At 42.3% G+C, this 17,280-nt stretch overlaps 1 protein-coding gene across 1 annotated transcript in view; it reads right to left on the bottom strand.

The window, feature by feature from the left end:
- Nucleotides 1-16,881, bottom strand: part of LOC133350363 (ras-related protein Rab-21-like) — a 32,911-nt gene extending 16,030 nt beyond the window's left edge. Inside the window, 1 exon segment of the mRNA XM_061564669.1 lies at nucleotides 16,554-16,881. Coding sequence (XP_061420653.1) covers nucleotides 16,554-16,691 — 138 coding nt within the window. The 5' untranslated portion in view covers nucleotides 16,692-16,881.
- Nucleotides 16,882-17,280: the final 399 nt, after the last annotated feature.

A 17,280-nucleotide genomic window follows, 5' to 3' on the forward strand; every position in this document is an offset into this window, starting at 1 on the left:
ATCACCCATTATTTAAGATACATATCGAGCCTCATTTGTGGATAATTATCAATGTAAGCTGATAACTGTTAAGAAAAAGAAATGGGTTAATCTCTACACAGGAAATACAGCAGGACTTCCATAATCCATGCTGACATGGGGGAAACATTGCATATCCTTTAATCTGTGGTCAACCGTGGTAGCTACACCCAATACCAAGGAGAAAGAGACTCATGGATTAATTGCAGAAAAATGTAATTAGTGTTTGGCATGTTAAATGACATCAGCAACAATGTTCAATTGGTACGTGGGTTCCACAAAATACAGCAAACCCTCTCCACCCACGGATTTGCCAACTGCGGAATTCATGTATTCATGGTTTATTATCTGTATACCAATTGACCAAATGCGGCCTAGAAATTTTGAGTATCCCCGGGTAAGCAGAGGTCTGCCACAAGCATTTAAACATTTTGCGGGGTCCCATTCTCCTCCGTGCCACCCGTAGCGCTGCGTAGCTTATCAGCTGTCCAGAGAGAAAGACAAGTGATGGGTTTGAGGAGTAAAGTGCAAGTGTTATTTAGGCTTGTACGTAGTGAGAGTGGGGCGATTCTTTGGGGTTAATGAGTCTATCATTCTAACCATTTAAAAAAAAGTGATGTTATTTGGGATAGTGTTGCTGGTGGTGTTCCTTGTCCATTCCTGCCTCTGTGCCTGCCTCCCCTCGTCTGCCCACTCATCGTTCACTGATGAACCGGAGGAAGAACGGGAGGGTGGGCTGAGCCCCTCCTCCTTCCTCCAACCCTTCCCCCATTATCTCATTGTCCTCGTCATAATCATAGACTTATACCCTCAAAATTAAAGGTATATCGAGTTAATGTAATTTTTATTTATGTTTCACTATGTTATTATATAATTCACTGCATTTTATTCGTGTCTAGTGAAGAAACAGGCAATTTAATTTAAGCCATGACAAGTCTGACCGCAGCCTCGAACCTATTTTCCATAACCCTGTACTTTACCAACCACGAATTTGCCTACGGCGGCATTTTCCAGAAACGTAATCCCCTCGGTTTTCGAAGGATTGCTGCACATCCTTTCTGTCAACACCCCATTTCCACATCGACAATAGGAGCCGAGCCGTAACTCTAGCTCTTAACTACAATGATAACCCTGAACCCCGAAGAGCAATGCTTTAATTTAGTCTCATATGACAAGTAGTCATGAATGAGGGCATTAACAGCAATGGCCATAAATACATGTAGAGAAAGAAAATATTATCACTATAGTCCATATTCCATCAGGATTTTCAGTCCAAACGCCTATGAACTAAAGTTCAACATTTTTAATCAACTTAATACTATAATATACTATACCATGTACTGTACACAAGTGGGGTTGAAAATGACAAATATATGAATGCGAGTAAAACAATTATCTGTGTGCTTGTGCAGGAAAACATAACAAGATCCATTAAAGGGAAATCTAGTAAAATTAGTTCATCGCTGTTAAGTCATGCAAAACATCATTCCACTCATATGAATGCTTATATGCATAGTTTGATAAATACCACATTAAAGTAACATAATTTCAACAAAAGCCTTTCAGAAAATGGTATGAACTGTAAAATAATTTCATCAAATTGAGAAAAAAATGCCCTTAAATAGTGCTTGTCATGGCTCAATCAGATCAGGCGATTCATTTCTTGTTGCCTCAATAGCTCTCTTGCATATACAGTCATGAACTCTGCTTCACTGTATTTTGCCAGGTAAGTACACTGCTATAGTGAGAGCTATCACTTCATAATGCCCATCAAAAAATAACCATTAACACAAAATAATAATTATAATCGTTATGGAAGATATCACGAACAAAGTAAATATGCACAAATTATACCTCGTAATTTGGTTACTTTTCTCGACAGGCACTCATTATTAGTTTGTCTTCATGTACTACGTAGATTTGCATTGAACTAGGACCCATATCTAACAGAAGGTCGTTGCCTATAAACATCTGACAGTTCACCAGCATTGGTTCAAGCAAGCCTGACTGGTGAGACGATGAATGTCAAATCCTGTCCTGCGTTTCTTCGTGTTGAGACTAGGGGTAATCTAATGCATAAAATCATAGATTTTTTACATGTGGAGGGAGAGGTATGTAACATAGTATTATCTGACTAATTGTCCACTCAAATTGAAGCTTGAGAATTCAATACTGAAAGGTGTGAATGATATCTCAGTGCATTCTCTCACGGAGGTAAGAAAATATAAGAACCACCTTGTGCGAAGTTAATTGTAGTAATCACATGAATCTGCTGGCTGCTGCCATTGGAATGTGGAATTTCCACCACTGGCACAGGTTGAACACCACCCAAACTTTGTTTGCAATTGTAGATGCTGATTTTGAAATAAATCACTCCAGTGTAGGGATTTATCAATGTTTCTGGAGAACCCTCGGGAAATCCTACACCCCTCCAAAGTGTCCAGTGTTGTGTTTCAATGCGATCAATGCCACAGTTATGTAACACAACAACAATGACTAAACATTTATTTGTCACAAGTCATGGCACCTCCAGCGGAGCACCAGCAAGTCTTCAGTGTGTTCCACCTACACCATCGCAGAGAGCCGAATATCTACCTGAATGGTTAAAGAGTGAGGCACGAAGCACAACCACCGTCTACTTGGGTGTGATGATGCTAGACTTTTGGAAACATCTGAAGACGATGGCAGCAACGGTCAAAATGCTTGGTAACCTCCTTTCCACGCTGGCTGCTTCAACATGGCATGCAATGCTTCAACTTTAAGGATGTCATGCTTTCGCTATCTCGTACTCGGCGGCATGGAACTGCGCACCAAAGAAGTTCTTTATTGGGGATCGTGCAGTAAGTCTGTCCAACTGGCTTCAACCTGCCAAGCCGTCTGTGGGCCTTGGAGGTTCCGGACAGGGCAAGGTCTTTGTGCAGACAACCTCCATCGTTTGGGTCTTAATTCCAACCCAAACTGCAGCTGTGGCATTGTACTGTACAATGTTACACACTGTTGATGAGTGTCGACTAAGTTCAGCGGAGATCTACGAAAACGATGCGTGACCACCCAGGACGCTATTGCATGGCTCGGCGCTTTTGCACACGCTGCAAGAATGAACCACAAGTACAAGTGTGTAGATGAGAAAGAAATTAGACGTATTAATTTCTCCCACAACCCCCTCGTACAAACATCTTTAATCATAAGTTTTTTTGGGTTAAATCGCAGAAATATGTGTCATTAAACCCGCAACTATCCAACGCAGCCAATTAGTAAGGTGCGTCACGTAAACAAAACATGCCAATTAATTACTAGTTCAGCACACCGGTGTTCTGGTGGCAGGTTTAACGACATTTATATTTACACAATCTAACCCAAAAAACCTCTATAATCGATATTGGTCGCGTAAGCCGACATGTTAACAAACATCTTTACGGTTCCCCTACACCCAACTGCTTGCTTCTATGGAACCCTTGTCTGTTTAAAGCCTGATGTCTGTTAACCATCGGTCGTAGACATTGAATAAACTCAAGGAACCTATTACTATTAATCACACCACTATGGATTTCCTGTTGTGTTAATACTTTCTGACTACAATGGAAATCGTTTATGCAAAAGCAGTCTGTCTGCAATGAGAGAGCAAGAAAACTCAGGAAGAATGATGCAACATGCACAAAACTTTTGTATTAAGTATTACGGACTTGCCCAACAATAAACTGGTGAAATTCATCAAAGGGTTGCTTAAAACCTGAAAGGTCCAAACAAGACCTAAAGGGACTTGACTCGGCGTTCCACTCCAGGGCGAGGTATACCTTCCCTGGCAGAGTCACGATCCAAAAACCTTATTCATAAAACATTTTTGGGTCAGCCCGTGTAGGTATATCACTAGCCAAAAGAGCCAATCAAATCAAGTTGTCAAGTGGGCAAATATGCCAAATTATTTTGTTGATGAGCAATACTAGAATCTTGATTTGAAGCTTTCGTGACTGCAGGAATCCATACTCTCTGGTTCTTTCGGTAAAGTCACGTAGGTAGAAAAAAAAAACCAATGTTTCAGGTCGCAACACAAGCGTCCATCTTCAGGTGAGAAAAAAATGATCTGCTGTTGTGGCTTTATATAGGCACGGGAGGGGAAAGGTAAGGAGTTCACAGGGGAGAGGGGGGAGGGTTTGTGGCGTGCAGGGACAGGTGGGGGCTGGCACCGGGGGAAGAGGTGGGTCTGAGACCGGGTTCGCGAACACAAAGCGGATTTGAAACACGGCAGAACCAACTCCTCGGCGGTGGCGGATCATTGTTTCAACGCTGTGGGCACACGACATTGTTTTCTTCGAGACCAAGTTGCTCTGCAAACCCTCGGGCCACCTTCAGAGATTTGTTCTTGAAGCCATCCGGATAAACAAAAACAACTTTAATCGAGAAGATGGATTAAGATTGAGCAATCATTGGAAGGATGTGATAAACCACGTCAAGTTTTAACTGCTTTGATTTTCACTCACCCACCCGGTTGTCGTCGTCCAATTACTACTTGTACTACAAGTCCATTTACTTGCTAATTTCCGTAACACCACCCACCCATGCACGCCACAAACCCTCTCCCCTCTCCCCTGTGAACTCCTACAGCCAAATTCCCTCCCTTCCCTCTCCCCTCACGTGCCTATATAAAGCCACAACAGCAGATCATATTTTTCTCACCTGAAGACGGACGCTTGTGTTGCGACCGAAACGTCGTGTTTTTTTTACCTACGTGACTTTACCGAAAGAACCAGAGTGTATCAATACTAGAATGTTGCAAAGTAAGCAACATTAAAAAAAGTTTTAAAAGTTCAATGAAATTAAATCCAGCATTATCAGGTGTCAAAAAAAATGTCAGCTCTCACGTGAAAGAGTTTCCTGATAAGGGTCCTTAGATCGGTGCTTATCCATGGTTACATCTACAGTGAATGACTTCTCTTCCCAATGGGTATTTTTGCAAAATGCAGGTTGATCACAAATGGTCAATCCATCTTCGATGCATGCCATGGTGTACGCATCTTTATGATGTATTCAATATACAGTAATCGTACGGCAATACCTCTGGGACCCCAGTGCAACATTAAAAACACATTATCTTTGTGACATTCTCTTAACATAAAAACAGCACTCACATGTGCTGATCATGCACAAAGACCCAGATTATAATTATCCAGGATTATGACACGGGCCCTGCAGTGGTTCATGGTTCGAATCCTGCATTCGCCTCGATTCATAAAAATACGTTCTCTCTGTATCACAGTGGATGTTAAAGATCCCGTGACATAATTCTCAAGTGGGCCAGTGTGCCTGCATTATGGTAAATTATTTGGCCAAATAATATTCGCTAAATAACTCAATTGGAATTCATAATAAACGTTTTTGGGTTAGATCGCGTTATTTATAAATGTGTCGTAACCCTCTACCACCCGACACGGCCAATCAGCAAAAAAGTGTCACGTTGACAAAAGACAAATATGATCATTGGTTTTTTACCCTTCTATCTGGCAACAAAACTGACACCTTTTTTACAAGGAGTCATGTTTGCATAGACCACAATACCTGCATAGACCACAATACCTGCAGGTATTGTGGTCTATGCAAACATGACTCCTTGTAAAAAAAGGTGTCAGTTTTGTTGCCAGATAGAAGGGTAAAAAAACTATTATCATATTTTTTACTGGCAAATGAGGTTCCAATGGTGTAAATGCTTACCCCGAGCTCTCATACTCTGATGGTGCATTGTCTTTGAGTTGTGCGCCTTTTGGCGTCATCTGGTCCAACCCATGTGAGACTAGGCTCTAAGGAAAGCTGTATCGGGTGTGGACCAATCAACTTCAAGGACATCCATTATTAGAGTTATGTTTTTTTGTTTGCATTATGACTGCAGGTATTGTGGTCTATGCAAACATGACTCCTTGTAAAAAAGGTGTCAGTTTTGTTGCCAGATAGAAGGGTAAAAAAACAATTACATATTTTTTACTGGCAAATGAGGTTCCAATGGTGTAAAAGACAAATAGTTCACTACTTTAGCCCACCGGTGTGTTGAAGAGTGATTCCACAACATTTACAATTTTTTAGTACGAAGTTTCGCTGGTAATTACATCCAGCATCATCGGGCAATTTGCCAGAATAGTGAAGCCCTCGCTTGCTCCCGGTCTTAAATAGAGCAGCAGGGTGACGTCATCATTTAATTCATTCAGGTGCAGTGATTTGAGGCGGAGGGGGGGTATTGTAATCACATAATAGATTAGTAATCAGTCAATTGTTACGATTAGTTACGAGTTGTAGATTAGTAATTAGTTGTAATGTGTATTCTTTAATAACTGAACCCAATTACTATAACCACTCAAATGCAGAAATTAAAGGTGAGGGGGGGGGGGTTATATAGTAGATTAGTAATCAGTTAATTATTACAATTAGTAATAAGTTGTAGATTAGTAATTAGCTGTAATGTGTGTTATTGTAATCATATACTACGTTAATAATTAGTTAATTAGTATGTGTTTCCCCGATAAGGAATTGAAATATGTATTATTTAATAATACGCTTCCAGGCCGCACTAAGCCTGGAGCTGTCAGAGCAATTAAAGTTATTTCCACGTCTCTTAATTTCAATGTATTCTCTAATTAGTCTTAGCCAATAATAATTAGTTTTACACAACACTTCAACGTTATCAAAATCAATTGAGTGTTCTTGTTGGCAAGCATGTTCTGCCACTGCCAACAGTTGCGCTTGAGATAATTTTATATTTATTTAGGGGGTTCTGTTAGTCTTACGCCGATGTTACGTCCCATCTGTCCAATATAGCATCTGCCACAAACAATTAATCCGATATACACCTTCTGTTAATAATTTAGGTAATTCGTCTTTAGTGCAAGATACTAGTTTTTGAATTCCGTGTACTGTACCAAATCTTACTTTAATGTTTTGCTTTTGCAGTTACTCCTGAGATATGGTATTTTAATTGTTTTAACAATCTGATCGCTTTCAGCAGTGTTGCTTTGCGATTGTGATTTGGCATTCAGTGCTCTGTTAATTTGAGCATTATTGTAGCCATTCTGTCGTCGTGCTTATTTAATCTCTCTCACTAGACTTTCATCATCAGACACTGTTTTAGCCCGGTGTATGAGCATCTTGGTAAGAGAGGATTTCTGAGCTAGGTGATGATGTGAATCTGCATTCAGATAGGCATCAGTGTGCGTTCGCTTTCTGTAAACGCTGTGTTATTTTACCATTTAGACCATGTCCAAGCAAAATATCAAGGAACGGGAGTGTGTTATTCACCTCCATTACCATAGTGAACTGGATGGCCAGGTTTTGTGCATTGAGATGATTAAGAAAATCATTAAGTGTATCTTTACCATGTGGCCAGACAACCAAAGTGTCATCCACATATCTAAACCAAAAAGATGGTTTTAATGTACTCGAGGCAAGTACTCTTGTTTCAAAGTTTTCCATGTACAGATTTGCTATAGCAGGAGATAAAGGAGAGCCCATTGCTGCTCCTTCCTTTTGTTTAAAGAAATCACCTCTCCATAAGAAGTGTTATTTTAACAATGGTCAGCGAGTTTCGGATATATTTTGTCAAACCTGTATTCTTTACGAGTGTATCAAGTAATTTAAGCGACTCATTCACTGGAACATTTTTTCAGAAGTGAACCTTAGTGAGAAATCACATCAAAACTCACCAGAATATCATTAGGGTTAAGTTTAATATCTTTAATCACATTCACAAGATGTTCTGAATTTCTTATGAATGAAGATGTCCTATGCTTGTCAGGGCACTTCTGAAAAACAGTAATGAGACTCAGTGAGGCTTTCTTTGGTGAAAAGGCATAATAAATAAAACTAGCAGTTCTACCTTATTAGGAAGGTACACAAATGTTCTAATTTCAAACAGAGAAAGTTTGTCCATACGCATATTGTTTAGGTAAAATTGAGTGATTTTTTTAAACATATTTTTAAAATATGCAAGAGTCCACCCAGTAAGAGCGGTACAGTTGAATAGACCAGTGTATCTTGCAGCAGTATGTATTCACCAATAATGCAATACATAAGCACCATTGATGGTAGTGACACTTTAAATGTGCATCAATACAGAAAGGTGCAGACAAGACAGGATTTGCGCATGCAGTAACCCCGATGTCACGCGTGTCAGCTGTTAAACGTGTTTCCACTCATGACCTTTACAACAGGTACACGTGACTGGAGACAATGATTTGGAGAGAGGTGGCGAGGTGGCTCAGGTTAACTATGTGTTTAAGCACTGAGTCAATACCAATGAGATCCTGGATTTCAAACTAAACTAAATATTTTTTCTTTTACCAAGTAGGGCCCACTGAGCTATATAGCTCTTTTTTCAGAAGTGACCTGGCCACAAATTATAGCTCAACAAAGTGAATTATCAAGTGGATATATATAGCAGCCAAATACTCTTAATGCATGTTTCTCAATATAGAGGGAAAAAACTTCAGAACCCAGAGAAAAATCCACACGACCACAGAGAGAACATGCAAACTCCTAAAAATAAACAGGCGTCAGGGTCGAACCCACGACCTCCTGTACACCGAGGGAGTAAAAATGTCCCCACCATGGCAGCTTAAACCCGCTCTTGAACAGAAGCAAATTGATGGTTTTAGTCAAGCTACCAATGACTGCACAACAAATGATCCTATTACATTTGCATTTTCACTGGTCTTTTTCTATTTCATTGACATGCAATTAACAATTTTGGGTGGTGTATGAGACATGTGCCCCTGGGTGTGGATGAATAGGCATATTGAAGTGACTTAATAAGTAGTTCTAGATCATCATCCTGGGAATGCTGAGACACGGGAGTGCATTACTGGCGACGCGTTTCTAATTAAAATGTATTTTTCTCTCCAGCAACATTAGGATGATTTACTTTGAATAAAAAGGAATACAAATTACTTGGCGAACACGACTATACTTTACTGTGACATGCATCCCCTCATGACTGCTTGTCCCTTGCCAGTAGAGTACCAATGCTCCTTTCTGGTGGCACTCACCCCAATCCACACAGCGTGGTCAAAGTAATGTCACATGCAAAGTTGACCTAAGATTATACAGTGCAATGGTACCTACGTTTACGATGCCATTAACGATATTTCGATTAGGGATCTGCCTACCATAGGGTCGCATTGCTTATATTAACAATACATTTTCGATGAACGATAGGTTTACAATATCACGCGACTGCCAATTTCGGACAATCCAAACGCTCTTAAGTGGACTCAGCAGACCTCAGCCAATCAGCGACGCCCTTCTATGAGTGTTTTGAGAGCCTTAGGTAAGAATTTACATGTTATGCTCTATTTATTCATTATTTATCGATGTTTCTCTTAATAGTAATGCTTTAATATGTTTTTATGTTTAAATATTATAAACTATGTTTTTAGGGTCAAAAGGTAAACTTTTGACCATCTTACAAAAAATTAAGCCTTTAATATGTATCTCCTATACGACAATTTCAATTAACGACGGTTTTCGTGGTACCAATTAATATTGTTAACCGAGGAAGCACTGTATCTGTTCAATTCACATACAGTTTCCATCTAAGCTGCACAATACACTGTGGGAATGCCTTTAACCCAATTTCACTTCAATGTTACAAGCAATCTTTTTTCTTGTGGTCTCTAATACATTACTAATCTGCATTAGGCTCCATATCTCAAAACATCAGACAGGACTATAAAAGTATACTATATCACATGTCATCATGGGGGCTTAAACATAAAACAATCATAAACTTTGTAAAATTTCTACCAGTAAATGCACACGTTTGCCTCGAGGTTATGGGTTAGGGTTCCACTCATATTCCCCTTCTATAATACAGTACAGTATATGAATGAGTCTCCTGATTCACTTGCCAATTAAATCGATTACAAAATTCATATTTCTTTAAGTAGGAATTTAACGTTGCTATCTTTCAGTGCTGCACAATTCAATGGTTAATCCCTTTACAACATTGCATATTAATCTTGTACATGTTTTCCTGGCATTAAACCAATTTGCTTTAAAATGTTCTGCCTTTCAAGGTAAATCATAATCACACTAATCCCATAGTGTCCAAGCAGGCCACATGAAATAATAGCCTCTGGAGGTTTCAAATCATACTAAATTAGAAGTTTTCTGGTCAGATAACCTGAGTGGATTCCTGTCCGTCTGGGTGCTACTCTCCCAAGTGCACGTGTGCGGTGGTGACGTCTTCGCACATATCTGCGTGGAGACTTCACCTGCATTCCACAGTGCTTAACCGGTTCATGAGCGCTAAATATCCCACGTCGGCACGGTGGGAGGAGGCCCTTCATCCAACAGGGGATTGATGTATTGCTGTTAATAATATGAAAGATGAAAATGAAATAAAAGAACTGTTTTATTTTTACTTACCTTGAATCCTGATGCTAGCTTGCTTGTCGGAAGGGGAGTTATTACATCTTGTGGAAGATTGCTCCTCCGAGAAAAATAGTTTCGCGGTTCAGTTCAGAAGTGCGACCGAACGTTTGCAAGTCGGATGGTTATGGCGGTTCGTTCCTAAATGCGGACATTCGTAAGTCTGATGTTTGTATCTCAAGGACTGCCTGTATTTGAAAACAGTTTTTCCACCTGGCTTTCTGGAGCAGGGAGGGAGGGTCACATCCAAGGAATATGAGGGCTGCTAGTAATGTGTAGTGCCGTAGATGGGCCGCACTTACCGGCAGTGGTAGACAGGACCCATCTGCAGGCGGTACCTCGTACCGCCAGGGGAGGGGCTGCAGTAAAAGCCAAAGAGGGGAGAGGCTGCTGGGGGCTAAGGATCCCAGACAGCTAAGCCCCTCGGCACTACCAACGGGGGGGAGGCTGTGGGGGATCTAGGATCCCAAGCAACCCCACCCCTCGATGGGCAAGGGGCATAAAAGGGCACCTCCCCAGCCGATCGGGACCAGTTGAAGACCAAAGCCGAAGACCAGCTAGATAGAACCCTGAGACCCCGAGCCCCGCTGTCCTTATCAGGGCCGGGACTCTGTGCGGCTCAGTGGTGAGACCCTGGGAACCCCTGGCCCGACGTCCTTGTAAGGGCCGGGTCCAGTGGGTCAGTGGTCAGAACTCGCACCCTGGCTAGGGAGAGTTAGAATAGCCTCCCCCTAGGCACCCATAGCCGGAGGACCCTGAGTATAGTCCTGTGTTAGGGCAAGTTAGCCAGGAGGCAGTACCTCCCCAGACAGTGGTACAGTAGGACAATAACCCTGAGTGTTCTGGGACTGTACTGTCGAGCGAGGTGGTTTAATAAAGAGTGTTGCCTCCAGAAACCGTCTCCTGAATCCCACAACACTACAAATGTATAAATATAATGCACCTCTACCATGCATTCAGAGGAAATGTGTGCCCCCATTCTCAAAAAAGATAATTGGGTGATGCTCCATTCCATTGACAGCCAGCAATGGAAGTTCCACATTCCAATGTCAATAAGCTATATATAGATAGGATAAGTCCCATTGACTTCCCACAAAGTTTTTCTAATTTTTAATGTCCCCTTGAAGAATGATGCGGAACCATATTCTCAATCGAGAACAAAGCAAAAAAAGCCATTCTTAAACTGTGCTGTGCTGCAGCATCTATACAGTAGAACCTCTGGTCACGAACGCTTCTGACCACGACCAAATCGGGTTACGACCAAAAAATGCACAAAATTTTTGAATCTGGTCACGAACACAAACTCGGGTGAAGATCAAACACGGCCGCGGCCGATTTCCCCTTCCGCGCCATTTTTTTGTAAGCGCCAAATTTTCTGTTGTTTGGTTACAACAAACAACACAAAGCGTAACAGTTATATATATAACTGTTGTTATATAAAATTCCTAGTAAGATATTAATTTTGTGAGTAGTCAAATCCCTCCCCCCTCATTCAAGCCGTAATTTAGAGAGCGAAAGCGCTGAGTACGTACATCGCTAACATAAGAACCCGTTAATCTCTTCTCGCATCATTCATATGATGATGTGGTGAAGTAAACGTTCATACGATATTACGGTGAATGCTTCCAAAAACAATACTGTACCCAAATATTACTGTTAAATTACTTTTAATAGAAACATGAATTGCTCATACGAATATTCTCTCTCTCTCTCTCAGAATCGACCGACTGATGTAGCAGACGAAACAATCATCTTGTTGAACGATTCTAAACCTTTACGCGGTAATGTTAGTTTTCTCTGTTGTTCAAGGTTTTCTCAGTGTTATTCAATGTTTTTACATTTAGTTTACTATTCCACTGTGAATTATATGGCATAATTAACTATTTTTGTGCTTAAAAATCTTTAAAAAACAATATTTATATATAGTTCGTAGGAGTCTGGAACGGATTAATTGTATTTACATACAATCCAATGGGGAAATTAGGTTCGAGTCACGACCAAATCGAGTGCGACCAAAGTTATGGAACGAATTATGGTCGTGACCAGAGGTTCTACTACTGTACTGCCTGGCTTCACCAATATACAATGACCAGCATGGTTAAGTATGGTCAAATAACCCACATGACCCACACATTGTAGGGAGACCTTCATCCAGCAATGGCCTGACCAAAGTGCTGAATGTGTCCAAGAAGAATTATGGGTTTGTCCATCTACCGAATGAAATTTGAACTCATGTTCATGGGCACACTGCCACAGCATAAACAGACCAAATGCAATGCACTCTTGAAGCTATGACTAATATTTACTTTAGGGGTTTGGATGCTGTTTATTATATCAGCTGAACACAAAAAAGCACAATGTATAACCAATAACAGATGAAAGCAAATGGTACACAGGAAAAATCTAAAAGGTGACTTTAAAAAGACCTTAGTATAAACCACACGTTTCCTAACTTGAAATCAAGATTCGATCTTAGGGAGTCAAATACAATTCCTAAGCAAGTACACGAGATGGAATGGCCAGTATGGCAGATTGCACAGAGCTAGGTGTGGCATTCAAGCAAGGAGAGAGGGTCTTGTGGGGGGCCTTGCCAACCGAGCATAATTGCCATTACACAAGAGACCATCAGTAATAATAAAAATTATAATGCGCATTCCATCCCAGGATCCAAATGCGGAGCACCGATCAATGCCTAGCACTGTACATGCAATTTGATCAATTCCATCGAAACTCCAGTGTGGCGTTAAGGCGATATGGGAAGTCCATGGCACCTGGCCAGCCTCGCGGTGGCTTAGGCTACACACAGCAACAAAGTGTACAGCGTAGCATACATACAGGTAGTTTTGTGCTTATTGCCAGGCATAAACATGGGCCACTTGTGTCCACGTATATTAGTAAAACATGTATGGTTCTTGGAGTAATTGCCCCGCTCTAGTGGTCACTGTTGATGCATAACCTAAAAAAATATCTACGTACAATATACATGCGTGCAAATTTTAATAAGTTGACGAACATTTATGCAATTGGTTCATATGGCTCCTGATTTTACTGGAACCACAAAAGGCACAATGTAAAAAAAAATGATGCTTGAATTGAAGCGAAATCCTAACTCCATGACAATTATTTGAATCACGAGGGTGGCGAATAATTACAGAATTAGTGGAGACATAGCTCTAAAGGAGAGCCCACTGTATGCGCAGAAGTAAAACAAATCTAGCAGTTTCCTGTTGAAATGAGCACGAGATGGTAGTCATCTGCCGTTTACAGCCCTCATCCAGTGGTATACATTCCACATCCCTATGGTGTGGATGAGTACCAATAAGGCAACTACGAGTGACCTCTCCACAAAACAATACACATTTGTATCAACCGTTGTGAGAAGATAGGCTTGGGTGAACCCCCATCCAGGTTTTGAATTCGCGTATTTTCAAATTGTGAGCAACCTGCTAACCGCTTCACCACCCAACCAGTGTGCACACTGTAGTGAACAATAATTCTGGAAATGAATCACCAGTTACTAAAAGAACATTTCTCAATAATTATATATTATCCATTAGGAAATTCCCCACACTGTCACAAATGTTAGCACATTTGAGCAAATTGCAAAAACGTGTCAACTGTGATCCACAATCTGCTGAACGGACAAGTCACGTCCAATGACCCAATATTCATTATTGGCAATGGATTTAGAAATTGGCAGGTACCTGGCAAGTGGAGAAAGGAATCGCTGCAGCAAAGACGCAAATTCAGCAAAAGTCGTTGGGAAATGCACAGTAAGCATTCTGCCTACAAGTAAGTGCATGTACAGCATTGAGTTTAGATTAACAAATACCACTGAAACGGGCACTCGTTCTCCAACTCATATTTCAGTGGGTTGAGATCTCATCCATATCAATTACACATCAATCCACGCAATGGGGAAATTAATTAAGCTGATTTCCCATCTGTGTTCTACAAGGCATCATTAAAGGATGAGACACATTTCCATCCATGGCTGAGCTTAAATTAACTTGGCACAAGATTGCACTCTCAAACTAAAAAAGGCACTCTTAAAAATTCACACAATTAAGCTTAGTGACGACTCCGCATACAATGCACAATACTCAGTTATTTTACTAAATAGAGAAAAAGCAAGTTTCATGGGGCATGCCATAAACCCATCACAGCATGGGCACATGAATTAACTCAATGCAGTGTCTGCACAAAAAGCGGCACATTATGACACTGCTTGGCACAAGTCTAAGGGACACCGTAGTTTGGTAGGTATTGGAAAAATTAAAATAATTTAACAGTACTTAATAATGTACCCGACTGGCAGTACACGTTCCCCATCACAATCACGAGTGTAATAATGAAGATGCACCAAAAAGAGGCAGCATGTATCCAACATTCTTTATGCAAAGAAAATTAAGTACCGGCAAGTCACAAAGTACATCGCCAAACGCTACAAAAAAAACATGCAAGGCATGTGGACTCATTATAAAAAGGCTCAGCATTAGAGCTTTCTGTAAAACTACAAACCCTTTGGACACCATTCAAATTACAGCACGCGCACTCACATCACGGGGTCACGCAATCTTGTAAGAGTAACATGTGCTTCAACCGTTGAACCTTGCTACAACAACCCCTAGTCTTTAGACCCTCGTCCAGAAACATGATAAAAAAAATACGTGACGAACGCTAGTGTAGTTGTAATAACATAACATGTTGATGTGAGGAATATGCGGATGTTAAAATGGGAAGAGTGATGAAGGAATTAGGTGGCACTGGTTACTTCTGCCTTTAGAAAAACGTTGTAACTGGCAAAGCGATGTTTACATGTGAGGTGGTTACTCCCCCACTGCTCTGAAATGGCATTCTCCTTGGACTGTTTTACTTGCGATCCTTTCTTTAAGTCTAAAGGCCCTTTTCCCACCTCAATCCAACATACCTTCAACGAAATCAATATTACAAAAAAAAACTTACAGCCATGTCAAGTCACAATTGGATGAAGGCCTCCCATACGCAGTTGCTCATTTGACCATGCTGTTCAGTTCCCAATGATGAAGTGGGAAGGCCAGAACAGATTCAGATATCACTTGCCACTCCTTTGAGCCATGGCCAGGATTGAAACGTTGATCGCGGCGTTCAGAGCAGTGCGCAAATTACTCAAACTATGTCAGTGACAAATGCTGTAACCCAGTGACCTGATGACAACGGCACACACACCCATAGACCACAAAAAAAGTGATAAACACAGTGCCACAAACATTAACTAAGACCCACATTTTGATTTAAAGCTTTCGTGACTGCAGGGATTCATATTGTTGGTTCTTTCGGTAAAAATCACCCACATTGTAACCCAGTGACAACCACAGTACGCAAAAGACAGTGATACAACCCGAAGCAAACACCCAGAGCTTAAGATTCATGTTCAATTGTATTTTGGTGCGGTGTGTAAACATTTGTCACGAGGCAGCCAAAGGCGGCCAGGGCGTGGTGCTGCCTCCCTCGTGCGCCGTGCCGGTCTTCAAAGGTGCTCGCTAACAGCACTTGGCCCAAAACTCTGTTAAGGCTACACGGGGGATATTTGTATTTGTAACCAATGACGCACTTGCACACACGCATCAGTGACACATACCCAAAAAACTCTATGACACGAGTGACACACTCGATAACCCTCAATAAGAGACACACGCAGTAACCTACCGAGCGATACAGAGAAGCCCAAGACAATGACGGCGACGAACCCAAAGGCACACGAACAGTGCCACGAATATTTCAGCTACACAGTGATCCAAAGACACGCGGGCAATCGTCTCCCCCCGTCTGGGCAGGTTGGCGAGCACCTATTAAGGCCGTCTCCCCTGCCGCCACGTTGTAGACACCGCACCAGGCACGGTGCTGTACTGCATTCGTTTAAGGGCAATCCTTGGGGGGCAGATATTCTGCCACTGATGGGTCACCGTTGAGGGGGAATCGATCCCAGGTCACCGGGTTCGTAGCTATCCCATGCGAGCCGTGTTATATCCCCCCTAAATCCACAAGAACATCAACAACATCCGCCTCTCGCGGCTAAGTGACGTCACCGCGCCGCTCGGTGCCAGGCTAGGTGCACGTGGAGACACACGCACGCTCACGCTGGGCACCTGTAGCGTTGTGATGTGCTTGTCATTGAACTTGTTCTCGCAGTAGCGCAGCACCAGAGACGTCTTTCCCACGCAGCCCTCGCCCAGCAACACCGCCTTGAACGAGTGCGCCCTGCCGCCCCCCGCTGCGCCTGCCATGCCGCATCCAGCGACTGCCGCGTTTGTATCGGGACGGCCTTCTTCCTCCTCCTCCTCCTCGATCAGCGATAATAAAGCCGCCTTCTCGACTCTCGTCTAGCGCTGTGCCTCACCGCAAACCGCGAGCGCCGTCTGCGCCGACAGGGGAACGAATATGGCGAGTTCCTTGTTGTGGATTTACATGAAGCCTTGGGCTTGCGTTGGGCGTGACAACTCAGCCGACGTGGTAAACTGACCGCCATCTTACATAGGGTAGACCCCCAATGTGTTCCTACGGCGCGCGGCGCGTTTTCGATGACGTTGCACCAACGTTCTCCCCCCTCCCCTCCAGTCTCGAGGCGTTAACCCCCCTAGTAAGATGGCCGCCCTTGCCTTTGCAACAACATTGCCAAAGTAAGGCGGGGGGAGGGCGTGGCTCTCGCGAGGGACGTGACGTCGGTGAGGCGAAGTCTCGCGAGAAGTCGCCGCGCGATGACTTTACAAAAAAAAAACCCGAGCCGCCATCTTTCTTATGACAACCCCCGGAGCAAGGGGGCGGGGCGGGGGGGGGGGCACCCCACGCTGTGGCTGTAGCCAATCAGACACGAGA

Source organism: Lethenteron reissneri, chromosome 33 (genome assembly GCF_015708825.2).
Source record: "Lethenteron reissneri isolate LAM-NWPU_2019-01 chromosome 33, ASM1570882v1, whole genome shotgun sequence".
In the NCBI taxonomy this organism is placed as follows: domain Eukaryota; kingdom Metazoa; phylum Chordata; class Hyperoartia; order Petromyzontiformes; family Petromyzontidae; genus Lethenteron; species Lethenteron reissneri.